This window comes from Halichoeres trimaculatus, unplaced genomic scaffold (assembly GCF_033239565.1).
Source record: "Halichoeres trimaculatus isolate MK-OKI-2021-1 unplaced genomic scaffold, fHalTri1.1 fHalTri1_scaffold_5, whole genome shotgun sequence".
Classification (NCBI taxonomy): domain Eukaryota; kingdom Metazoa; phylum Chordata; class Actinopteri; order Labriformes; family Labridae; genus Halichoeres; species Halichoeres trimaculatus.
In genome coordinates this window covers 31,758,206-31,771,575 of record NW_027437183.1, presented here as the reverse complement: position 1 = coordinate 31,771,575, position 13,370 = coordinate 31,758,206, and the positions used below count along the sequence as shown (strand labels likewise).

The 13,370-nt window shown below is 40.2% G+C and overlaps 1 protein-coding gene across 5 annotated transcripts in view; it reads right to left on the bottom strand.

Annotated features, from left to right (window-relative positions):
• The window catches only part of tjp2b (tight junction protein 2b (zona occludens 2)), a 100,093-nt gene that overhangs the window by 33,267 nt on the left and 53,456 nt on the right, over nucleotides 1-13,370 (bottom strand). For all 5 annotated transcript variants that reach the window (XM_074669571.1, XM_074669573.1, XM_074669574.1 and 2 more), the window contains exons 2-7: nucleotides 12,648-12,701; nucleotides 9,612-9,736; nucleotides 8,649-8,751; nucleotides 6,457-6,979; nucleotides 3,967-4,070; nucleotides 3,558-3,711 (exon numbers count right to left, since the gene is read on the bottom strand). In XM_074669571.1, the coding sequence (XP_074525672.1) occupies nucleotides 3,558-3,711; nucleotides 3,967-4,070; nucleotides 6,457-6,979; nucleotides 8,649-8,751; nucleotides 9,612-9,736; nucleotides 12,648-12,701 (1,063 nt within the window). The remainder of the gene's footprint in view (nucleotides 1-3,557; nucleotides 3,712-3,966; nucleotides 4,071-6,456; nucleotides 6,980-8,648; nucleotides 8,752-9,611; nucleotides 9,737-12,647; nucleotides 12,702-13,370) is intronic.

The following is a 13,370-nucleotide window of genomic DNA, read 5'->3' as shown; positions in this document are numbered from 1 at the left end:
ATGTAAGAGTTTTTGAATCTCTTCTTTCCTTTTTGGTTTTCAGAGTAAAACAGAACACCTGTCAGGGCTGTCGACTTATGTTTGTTTATCTTCTGAAGTCATGTTTGATCACTCAAGCTTCTGTGAGAGCTTGTCTGCAAAATAGGAACTGCAACGTCAAGTGTGTAGTCCAGCAGCCTTATGGCATCATCTGTGTGTGTGCATGTGTGTGTATATGTGTGTGTCTGTCTACTCTCACAAAGAGTCTTCAGGGAGATTTTTCCATGAACTAAGTACCATGATAGGTTTTCTTTTTATGAACCAAAACTTGATAATTTCAATACAAACACATGTACAGCTTTGAATGACTGAATCAGGATTAGGGATGCACTAATTAGGGATGCACGATATTGGATTTTTGCCGATATCCAATATGCCGATATATCGAAAACCCATTTTGGCTGATACTGATACCGATAATCACAAGTTTGTTTGTTTTTTTCACTGTAAAGAAAGCTAAGTCTATCCTGTACTGGAATTTATATGTTACTCTTATTGTGACGGTCTTATTTGTTTAAGAAACACACATAAAACAAGACAAAAAACATTTGATTTTACCATAAATAAGAAATGTATTATTTTTTCAAACTCAAGACATTCAGTATTGAAATACAGAAAAATAATTTCTTTAGATCACATGAACTTTAAATGTACAATGCATTTTTAAACATAACCAAGTTGCATTTGATTATTTTAGAGCTACTGTAACAACCTGGTGACAGACACAGAGCTCTGCAGTGCAAATAAATGAAGTGCTACATTTTATTTAAGGAGCTTATTTTTCAGATGGAAAATAATAATAATCCTAACTGAATAGCACCTTATTGGCTGTGACTATCAGCAGAAATTTTCATATCTGCCGATACCGATAAACGTGTTTTTAAGCTTTTATCAGCCGATACCGATATTGTGCCGATAATATCGTGCATCCCTAGCACTAATCCAACTTTTCCGGTCCTGATACTGATGCCTGGGCTTTGGGTATCAACCAATACTCATACTGATCTGAAACCAGTGTTAAATAATAGCCAGCATGCTCTACTGTGGGATAAGGCTGGTAATGTTCAGAGTAAAAGACAGAAAATTAGTACATATGGAATTACTGAGGTTGACGTTTCTATCTATCTATCTATCTATCTATCTATCTATCTATCTATCTATCTATCTATCTATCTATCTATCTATCTATCTATCTATCTATCTATCTATCTATCTATCTATCTATCTATCATAGTTTAGCCCAAGTGTCAAGCTCAGACAGATCCTTTCCCACCAACACCCCATCCAGCTTTTAGGGGCTGTACCAGGGCAGATACCCAACACCAGGATCCGATGGGTGCATCCCCAACCAGGATATTCATTCATCATGAACTTACAGGAGAGAACGTTCTTATATTTTATCAGCTGGTGCTGTGGTTGCAACTGATCATCTTTAATTGCACCGACGATCAAACACATAGGATCAAGTATCAGGGCTGCTAAGAGACACCAGAGAACAGCTGATACTATCACCCCTGACAGAAGGATTTAAGGGAGTTTCAATTTCAAGTTTCAGAGGTATCTAAGATTAAGTTGCTCACAACAGCTGTTAATGGTATGGGGTTGTTCATATCCAGTAAAGTTTAGCTCAGCTTCCTGCTGCTGAAAGAAAGCTCGGTAAAAATAATTTCATATTGCACAGCATAGTGTGGTCATGTTGTGTGATTTAGTTTTTGTATATTGTGTTGTTCTTATTCTGCAAAGTTGTAAATGAAAGCTGTTGTTTTTTTTTGTTTCTACTGATTTCTAGTTTAGTTTCACTTTATGCCACAAGATCAGTTTGGAATCTAGTGAGACAGCTTGTTGCAGTTCTCGAGAATTAAATACTTCCTTAAGTTCACTTACATGAAGTAAATGGCATACATTAATAACTAGAGCAGAGCACAAAGTCCTGCAAGGTAGGGTTGTCTCAAATCAAACACTGCTTCTGGAAATAACAACCAAATTTTACAACAGGTCATGGGTGTTCTTCTGTTGTTAATTGCAATGATTACACGTTGTTTGATCTGCTCTGCTCTTTCTGATCCGTAGCCAAGATGGTGATCTCTAAAGGTAAAAAGTGTTTAGCGTTTCACACTCAACTTTTGGACCATGAGTGCAACAGCCAACTAAAAGTGCACTGTGTTTTCTATGGGGATCGGCGAGTACTGATACCACTACCTTTTTTCAAGGTACTCGTGAAGGCAACAGAAACCAGCAGCAGATACTCTAAGCAAGAAAATCTTATGTCGAGTAAGTCCTCCTCGCCACTAGTTGCTGCTAATTGCTGCAGTTTAACACCACGGCAAATGTGCGCCATGTCCTGTTCAGACAATATGAATGAACCAGGGAGAGTTAAACTGAGATTTAAACAGTTGAACTGTTTGATTTTTAAGTTTACTTTAAAAATGCTTAAACTCTGACAATTGTTAGTTTTTTGGTGCACATTTAATAAATATTTTTTAATATTTATCAAAAAAATCTAATGGCAGTATGACTGTGCTGTCTTTGATCAAAATGATCTGTCACTATTAATTCAAATTTTAAGTATCAAAAGTACTAGTAGTATCGGTACTCGGTATCGACAAGTACTTAAGAGGGTGTACTTGCACTGGTATCGGTCTGCATAAAAAGTGGTATCACAGATTTGCATGTTTTTAAATCCCACAAGTTTGAATAAGAATGTCTTTTTTTAATCTTGGTATTTGAAATGTACTATAACCACAAAGCTAGTGTGCGCTACCTTAACCTATGCCGTGTTTTAAAGTTACGTGTCATTTCATGCTCTGCATGCCTTTGCCCTTAAGCTACTTAATGTTGTGATTATTCTGTAAAGGTCTCCTGCACATCTCAGGGACTTCATTAGCTCATAAGTTCAGAGACAGGTTGTTGCCTCTAGAGGGCGATATTGGGTAAAAACATCAGTTTTATTTTAACGTCAGGATCGGGATCTGGATTTTTTCAGGACTATTTTGATCTGCAAACAACCTTTTTTTGTCAGCCCCAAATATTTTTGTTCCTGCATTCTGAATGATATTCATGCAACTACTTTTTCTTTTTCTGCCCCATTTCATAACTTTTCATGACAAAGTCTGTTTTTATTCTGGTGACACACTTGAACTTCTACAGCTTGAATTAGATTAGATTCTGTTTCTATCACTTTCATGTTAAAGGAAGCTGAAACAGTATAATTCTGTGTTTGTATTCTCACTGTGGATCAGCAATCCTAACCCTCAGCTATAAATCAAAGATTCTCCTCCATATCACACAGTCTACTCACAGGCTAACTTTGATACACAGCAGACCCCTTCTATCAGGCAAAAAAAATGTATCATAAAAACGCTAAATTTAGCTCACAAATACACCTCTGACAATGACCAAAAACTTCGGAGCAGTACAACATCTGTGGGAGACACTGTTCACACCTGTACTGCTCACAAAATTAGATCATCACTAACACACACCTCCCTGCAGGTCAGGTGGTGTGTTCAGGGACTCACCATCATTATCAGAGTCAGAGTCTGCGAGGGGTGGGATGCGTACGAGGATCTGCCGGCGGTCTCTCTGGACCACCAGCTGCAGCTTCCCTCTTGACTTCTCAATCAACTTCCCCGCGTCGTGCAGAGAGAGGTTTTCTGTCACCGTCCCATTGATCTGCACACACACACACACAAACACACATATGCAAAAAACATAAGTGAGTGTGTGGCTGTTGTTGGTATAAACTGAATTTAATTTTTTTTTTGCGATATATAAACCTAAAACTAAAGATATGTGTAATTTTAGCTTTACCAGCCTGTTGAAATGTCTATTTTAAGGAGATCCTTCCTGTTTTAAAAGTGAGAGAACCTTCAAGGTTGAACCTCTGAGATGTAGCAGGTGAGACTGTGGACAAAAATGTGAGTGTACCTTAAGGATGATGTCTCCCTCCTGCAGGTTTCCATCTTTGGCAGCGAGGCCGGTGCTGGTCATCTGTTTGATGAAGATCTGACTCCCCAGACGAAGGCCATACTCTACGAAAATACACAACATGACACAACGCTGTTACTTATTGCTGCTGAAGACATGAAACACACTCTGCTCCGGGAGTGTTAGTCTATGGATTCACTCTGTTTGTCTCAGGTTTGGATCCTCACACTTTGGGATCCTTAAAGACGAAGCAGCAACCTGCATCATCAGAAAGATGTGCACACATTTTGGCAACAGAGGTTGAGCTCCATTCAATCAAACAAGTTAGCCCTCTTTATACTCTGAATCCAAACTGTGCACAGGATAAAAATGTCTGGTTGTTCAGAGGTTGATGATACTCCGCTGTCGACTCAAGTTCCACTGACTTACAAAGCAACCTGTGTTTTGCTAAGTGGAGACCTTCAATTGAATGTGTCGGTGATTGTCCAAGCAGCAACCTCTGGTCTAACAATATGAGACAATGTGGAAGTGCTAAAACCTGCAGGTTCTTCAGTGTTTTCTTTTCACAGCAGAAATAAACATGTTTACAGCCCGGTACAAAAAAACTGCTCTGTCTGAACAGCTGATTTCTCTAACGGCACACACTGTACAGGGGTTAATTTTTTTCAAATTTAGCATTTTAGAAGATATCAAGTTCCAACCATGTTTGCCCAATCAGAGGCACAGCTCAGTTGATTGAAAGGTGATCACCCTGTAGCTGGGTGGATACTAACATGTTAGTATGGTGGCTCAGAGCCCACCCCGTTTCCAATATGGCTGCTCACATCAATTTGCTTCAAAAATCTGTTTCAGAAACAGATGTGGATTATTTGAGTGGATTATTTATCAACAACGCCGGTCGCACGCGCAACTTGGGTGCAAAAGGACTGCCGAGTGTAATGGTCATTAAACTGACATGGAGGAGCTTACCACCAAAAAACGCATTTTAAAGTAAACATCATCACTTGTAACTGCCCAGGTTTGTGAAACAGCAGTGAGTGAACAGAAGAGATCAGCAAGTGGACAGATATTAGGTGGAAAGACGAGCACAGAGACTGCTGAGTCTGGGACCCAGTTCATAATAAAAGAATCAGAAAACTACATCCAGATTTAATTATTTACCCGCAGCCGTCGCTGGTGTTGTAGTGTAAAGTGTGACCCTGTTAACTGGTGACTCTTGGTTGTTAATCACTGATACTGTAGGCTGAGAGCCTCCAGTTAGCATGGTCGCTGTTAACTCCAAAACACTGGTTGCTCTGACGGTCAAAACTTGATAGACGTTGCCTCTGTTGTATAGTATCGTTTCTAAAAACTGACCACAGAACAACTGTAAATGTTGATGCTGATAAAAGGTTGAATTAAGTGTTAAAAAAAACGCTAACTCGTTTGAAGAATGGAGCTAAATGCTGCTTCTGCGGTCAAGATGTGCGCATCTTTATGATGACGTAGACTAATAATCCGTCCGATATTCCGATTTTCAGCTGACATTCACCAGTTAACTGGGTCACACTTTACAGACAGCGATGTCTGTGGCTGTTCCAACCTCAGTTGTCCAGGCTTAACTATAAATCGGTAACATTGACCAAAAACACTCTGAATGCAGTTTTACTTTGTGTAGTTCATTAAAAAGTTTGAAGCTGAGGTTATGACCGAAATCCTAAAATATAAAATCATTGTCATTATGACAGATTTGGTGCAGTTCTCTGTCTGGATGCAGTTTTCTGACTCCTTTATTAAGATCCAGATCTTAGCAGTCTGTGTGCTCGCCTTTTGTTTTGGAGAGTTTCTGGTTTATTGACACAAGTTTATTTCTCCGTATTTCACAGTCAGTAAATGTAAACAGAAAATGTAGTCATACAAACTGAATGATTTAGGCATTTAAACCGCTCTCTGGATGCTGGATTTCTCCACTAAAAGTGTCTGCCCATTGAAAATCTGTCAACTTGTTAATGTCTACCATCCACACTTTCATAAAGCTGGTAGTCGTTTATCCTTCATCACTGGTAAAATTTCAGTTTTGAGTGGTTAACCCCCTTGCGTAGCTTGACAAACCAATGTGCTCTCCATTACTTCTGTTGCCAAAATGCACATGCAGCCAAAGCTGTAAACAAACAGTGAAGGGGTCTATCCTACTGACTGGCTGATTGAGTCGCCCCCTGCTGGTCATCAGATACAATGTATGTGAATTCTACATTCTGTTCTTTAAACTTCGAGGCTACATGCAGTTCTTCTATTTCCAGAGGTTACAGTAAAATATTTAACAAGCTTGAGGCAACCACCAACAGATGATCTGACAGGAACATTCATGGTGCTTCACTGACAGTTTGACTAAAAGAGTAAAGTCTACCCAGAGAACAGTTAATTAAAGCCACAGAGAAATCAGAGAATCGCTCTGATTTCACATCACCAAATAGAAACTGAAAGGCAGAGTACCCCATCACTTCTCCTCACCTTCACTGGGTCTGTTCTTCACCAGCAGGACATTGACAGGTTTCTCCAGTGGCTCCAGCTCTCTGGAAGGTTCTGGAGATGGAGGGTCCTCGTTCAGCCTGTCCCTACTCCTGTACCTCCCTCCTCTTCCTCCGCCTCCTTCACCTCGCTCGTACTTCTCCTCCATGCGGTATCTGTCTCCGGGGCTGCGTCCTCGGCTGTGGTACCTCTGACGTTCGGCGCTGGTGTCCAGGGCTCGCCCCCGGCTGCCGTCCCTCCTGGATCGGTCAGGGCTTGGAGAGGTTCTCTCCTGGCTCCTTCCACGGCTCCTTCCTCTTGTGTTGTAGTCTCGACCCCCCATGTAGTCTGGATCCAGGTACTCCTTGCTGTCGGAGGGGTGGTCCCGGCCTTCGTTGCGGTACCAGCCATTGTCGTTGTCGGCGTCGTAGTAGTGGGTGGAGGGGGCGTAGTCTCGGCTATCTCCACCAGGGGAGGGGGGCGGCTTGAGTGAGTGGACCGCCACCTTACGGGGTCTCTTCACCGTCTGATGGAGAGAAAGAACAACATTACAAACTGTAGAAGAAATCTATTACAACAAAACTACCATCAAACAGCACCCCTTTAGTGACATCACCACGTCATCTGTGACCCTCAGAGAGTTTTATTTACCTGTTGTTTAGAATAACTTATTCTATATTACAGGGAGTTTTACAGCTGATTTTCTTTTAAACTCCAGCCTTCATTTCTTTGCATCAGCTAACTCCATGGAAGCACACATCCAAGTTAACACCTCTAATAGCCAGGGTACAGTCCAGGCCACCGGCCAGAGTCTGCTGCATTAAATGCATTAAAGCTCCACAGCTGCTCCAACAGAGAGAGCTGTTTGGAGTACAGCTGGCACATGTTCTGTCTCTACGTCCAGCAATACGTCCTGTAACAGGTAAGATGGTTCCCTGCCAGGTTGTCATGGTAACCTGTATGTTGTTCACAGCTAATGAGTGTCAGAGTGTAGCTCTGACGGGCAAAAAGGAGAAAAAGGAGGATGGAGAGAGACCAAAGGTCACAAACACCACCTGTTACTAATTGGCTGGGACTGCGTTGTGCTTCAAGCAACTATGTTTGTTTACAAAGCCATAGCCATGTGCAAATACATACACACAGACACACGGAGACACAGAAACAAAGGTTTTTGACCTGTATGCTGGGCTGGAGCTGTGCACTTATACATGGCTTTACAGAGTCGCAGGTCTGACCTAGAAGTTTAGCTCATTTCAGCTTGTTCTTGTGTAATTTGCTGTTCAGTGTTTAGGAGGGTGTGGGGACCAGTCACAGCTCAGTCAGCTGATCCTTACTGGTCGGATCAGTTTTTGAATTGATAATCATTTGAGTTGGACAACAACTCACTCTGGTATTCTTTAAGCAGGGCCATGAGTCCATTCTCTAACTTCAGGGCTTTTTGTTCTGATTGTGTGCTTGAAAGCAACAGGGTGACACGCCACGTTGTGAACAAACAAAACACAGAGAGAGAGACAGAGATCAGCCAGAACTGTGACACAACCTGTACGGTCCAAAAGAGAAGATGGCTGTATGAATGGATGATGAAATAGAGGGATGGACAGATGGACAGATTTACACATGTATGTATGTATGTGCAAGTGGATGGATAGGTGGATAGATAAACAGATGAATGGCTGTGTTGGATCAACTGATGAAGGGTCAAGAGAAAGATGAATGGATGGATAAATGGCTGTATGCATGAATGGCTATGTGAATGAATGGAAAGATGGATGAACAGATTGATGGCTGGCTGGTTGGAGTGACTATATTGATTGATGGATTGACATGTGATGGAAGGATGAATCAGTGGCTGTGTTGATAGAAAGCTGTTTGAAAGGCTGAACAAATGGATGGTTAGATGGTGTATGGATAGAATATTAAATGGATGGATGGATGGATGGATGGATGGATGGATGGATGGATGGATGGATGGATGGATGGATGGATAGATGGATGGATAGACTGCAGTAGAAATCACTATATAAATAATACTAAATTAATGGATGGATTAGTGAATAGATGAGTGGATGGATATAAAAATGCCTGAATGAAAGGATGGATGATGTATGGATATTAAATCAATGGATGAAGACTTGATTTTGCTCTTTTCTCTCATCAGTTGTTCTTATCACACACACTCCTGTGTGTATACTCACTATTTTGGCCACTTTTCCACATTTTCGGAGCGACTGCACAGCGAAGGAATGAGGCACGTTGTCCATGGGGATAGAGTTCACCTGAATGACTCGATCATTCTCACTGCAACAAAAGATCCAAACAAACAAAAGAGGTTACATACATTTTATAGATTATATAATAATAACATAAGGTTATATGATGCCTGGACCACATGTCTATGGATATTTTTTTGACCAGATATCTTTGTCCTCATTTAAAAAAAAAAACTCTGTCCACACCACAGAAATATGTCAGTCCATACGAAGAGGCAAAACTGAAAACAACCAGCTATGAAGTCTGCAATGCCATGTCTGGCCAATAAGTGGCAGGTTAGCAAAATGTGAAAACCATAGAAGAAGAAAATTATGAACATGCACAGTCAAAAAGAGGGTGAAGAGGTGGTCAAGTAAGGAGACGGCGAAATTTAATAAAATTGGGTCTTTTGTGTGGACGAACGATGAGGTAGACTTGTTATTTCATGAACATCAACAACAACATTATTGTCAACAACATTACATTCATTTGTAGAGCTGTAATGAGGGCAAAAAGTGCAAAGAACACAGAAATAGCGCGGCAAATGTTGGCCATCACTCTTGTTGGCAACCGTTGCTACAGTGACTTGTTGCTAGGCGCTTGATGTCATCGTGTCAACACCAGCTCTGTTTAACACCGCTTCACGGATCTACTCAACCGGATATTTTTTTATTTCTTCACTTTTTTGTCTGTTTAAAAAAAATCTGTTTATGTGGGTGAAATCGCCGTGTTTGTGTGGTTGAGAGGCCCAGTTGGAAAGAAAAATGCGCGTATAGGAATATATCCATATTTGTGTGGTCACTGAGTCAAGAAAAAGGCAAAGGTGGAACAGAACAGTTATAACTTGTATTAGCTACATGATGTAGTTTGCTCAGCAGAACCATTCTGGTGTTTTCTGTTTGACCTACAAGAGTAGTCCGTCTGCTGGTCCTCCCTGCAGCACGTCTGACACGATGATCGACGTCTCTCCGCTGTCCACGTTGGGGTTATCACGGCCTCCTGACACAGCAATGCCAAAACCCATCTTAGAGTCCTGCAGAAGAAGAGATCAGAACTCAGATCCAGAGTTTACCTAAATACTCGACTGAGCCAGACATTCTTTTTGTGTCTTTGACAGAAATGTACCAACAGGCTGATGACTGCGCCTTTTTTTTTATCCCATTTCCCCTCTGACTGAATCATTTTACTCTGATGTAAAAACAACAAATGAACAGGATCAGGTCTGAACTTCAGAATGATTTGAAATGTTCAGCTCAGTGTTAATAAATTCCACATGGAGGCTGAGATGAACCTGTTGCTGTGGAAACAATGAATGGAGAGAATTTCTGGCTTATTTTTATTCACCAGTTTGTCTTTTTTTCTCCTTTTCAGTGAAAGGAAATAGTTTTCATTTCAAAACAATGCCTCATACAGATTATAGATATATATTTCAGAGAAATTTAGGTCTAATGATTCCCATGAAAGCAGGATAGTGGTTTGCATCTTTCCTCCTCTTGGCTAACAGATTTCTAAATTTCCCAGACTTCAACAGATAAAGGTCTGTATGTTTCACATTTCAAAATAACTTTTTACACAAAATACTGGTTAGAAATGTTTTTTTAGTGAGTCAGTCAACTCTACATACATGCCGTCTTTGACAACCAACTCTTAAACATCAACTGTGTTATTTTAAACAACAGCCTCTTTATCTTTACCTTAGTAACAAGAGTTTATAGCAATAAGGTTACTCTATATTTGTCCATTTTCATTAAATATTCATGAATATTAACAAATAGTATACAACGCTTGAGTGAGTAATAGCTTTGGACAACAACCATTACCATAATTTAATTTCAGGACATATTTCATGGCAGGGTGCCCTTCTCTCCAGCATGTAAAGCTCATAGGTGTAAAAAGTTTCAAAGGGAGCCAAATTTGTTTTTGTGGAAATGACCAAGATCCAGAAACTCTTACTGACATGTTTATTAATTGTAAAAGTAACATCAGAATCAGAATTCTTTTATTGTCGCTGTACCTAAAGGCACAATGAAATTAAAAAATAGTAGCTCTTGCAGACTGTGCAAAAAAAGCAGAAGGTGCAAAATATCAAAATATACAATAATAACACAAATAACAAAATAGCACAAAATAACACAATAGAAAAAAAAATCATATAAAAAATAGAATAGAAAAACTGTGAATATAATTGAAAATACAACTGGGATATTGCGTTCAAAGGAGTATTGCTCTTGGTATGAAACAGAAATTCCCTATTTCACAGGATTTGGCTAATTATTGTTTGGTGGAGTCATATGAATGCTTTATTAATTAACTATCTCCTTTAGTAATTCCTGTAAAAATCAGTCCCTCAGTGAGCTCAAAGATCCTTGTTCCATCATCACAGACTGATGAAATAAAACCTCACCTGTCCCTCAGGTGGCCCTTAATACATAAACAAGCGTAAACATCAGCAAAAACTTCTGACCAGGGGAAATGCTCTCCATTAAGGGTTGATATGGAGAAAATATGTCAGGATGTTTTCATCTGGATGTTTTTCATATTCAGAATATTTGGGTCTAAAAACAACATTTTTAGACCCAAATATTTCTGATCCCACATTCTGAAATATTTTTCTGCTCCATTTCACAATTTTTCTCTTGCCATGTGTCCTCTCATGTGTTGTTTGAACTTTTACATTTCCACATCATAAAATCCATTAATTTAAATACGTCAGCTGTTAGAGTTGTTGAGTTTCTGCAGAATGAACAGAGCTTCAGCTTCATACAAGTAGCCTATGCGCAGTCCAGATGTAGTTTAGTGAGACGTTACTTTGGTTTGGTTTGTGACCTTGACAGAAAATTTAAATGTTCACATAATTCAGAACATGAATCATTTCAGTGACATAATCATTACACCGTAAGATGAATGCTGGGGGCTGTATGAAAATGGATCTTGGGTTTGACTCTAGACATGCCTGATGTACAGTCTCCACAGTCTCTTTTTCCTCTATATCTTCTTTCTTTGATACAGCAATGATTCTTAAGCAGCGCCAACCTTACATCTGTACACTGTGTTTGATACAAGATAAGACAACCAATGCCAATCTTGGAAAAAACCTTGTTTGAAAAACTTACTTAAAACAAGAAAGAAAGACCCAACAGATTTTGACCAGTAGAGTATAGAATTATGGGGAAGCAGCTGCCTTGTAGTTTACTATGCAGGGACAGCCCAATAAAGAACTGGAATATGATTCAAGGGCTTTGAATTCTTAGTTCTTTATTAAGCTGTCTGTAAACGGTTCTGGTTTTGATGAGATATGATACTAAACTCTTTCTTCACCACATTAAAGCTGTTGGTTTGGGGATTAATGAACTCTTCATTGCTTCAGACTGAAACTGATCAAGGACTATGACCCTGACGTTTCCCTGATTCCTGCTCTAACCAGGTTTTATCTCTGGCACGTTCACAAGATTTGAGTCAAAAAGTTAATTTTTCTCTTTCACATTAGTAGCACAAAGAGAGCTGGAGCAGCTGATGTGGATCTAAGTGCCGGAGCAGCCGGAGTGGGGTCAGCTGAGGTCAGCTTAGGGTCTATTTTTAGCTTTGTGTTAATTTGCACTGCAGGAATCCAACCTCAGAGACACAATGGTGGATCTCCATTTTCTTATAATTAAGGAGAAATAATTAGTTTCAGTGTTTGGTACAGGGGTGATTAAACATGAATTCTTTAGGTTGGGAGAGTCGTGGTCTTGAGTGCAGCAGGAGATTTACAGCTTACTTCCTCCAATCAATGAGCTTGAATATTTTCGGTTTTATAGTGTTACATTTTTAGAACCAGATTTTTCTCATACCCTGATTTAGTTTGCAGATTTTGAGGGGATGATTGAAGCGGAGTTTGCCTCAGGCTGATGAATATATGGATGACTGTCTGTTGCTTTAACATCAGAGTTAAGGTCTGAACTCACCCGCTGCAGAGTGACTGTGTACTGCTCCCACACCATCTCCTCCATCCCCGAGCTCTGCAGGAGAAACACAGACACACGGTTACTCCACACTGAAATTCAACACCACATACAGAAATCAGTTCAGAGCATCATAATCCAACTATTAATCAACACGCTGTGAAAGAGTCACTGATGTACAGAGCTGTTCAGCAGAGCACACTCGGTGCTCAGACTGAATGCAGACTTCTGCACACATCCACACAGCGACATGCATCCTTTAAAGACATCAAATCTTAAAGCCAGCTGAGCGTGTTTCAGCGTGAAAACTCTGGGGCTGAGTTTTGAGTCCAGAGGCGACAGAGACTTTCAGACACAATGCAAAAAAACCTCAACTTCCTGATGAAATGTTTCAAAGGCTCAGTGAGCTCTTACTGTTTAACGCTCATTACAGTGACTCCTACAGCAGAAACCTGTAGTGATTTTCTTGGGTGATGGGGCTCATGGGAAATGGAGTCTTCATCCCAGAAAAAGAGGTGAGGTTAGTATTTGTTTGTACTTACATAGAGCTGTTGTTTGAAACATGGCAACAATCAAACTTTGTAAACACAGTTTGTAGTTTAGTGTCCAGAAGGTGAGCAGAGTATCTGTTTGGTGTTCCTCACAGCCCTGAGATGTGTCTGTAAAGTTTGTGAAGCCTGGTTAAGTCCTACCAGAGCTCATCTACCAACTCCAACCTCACCAAGC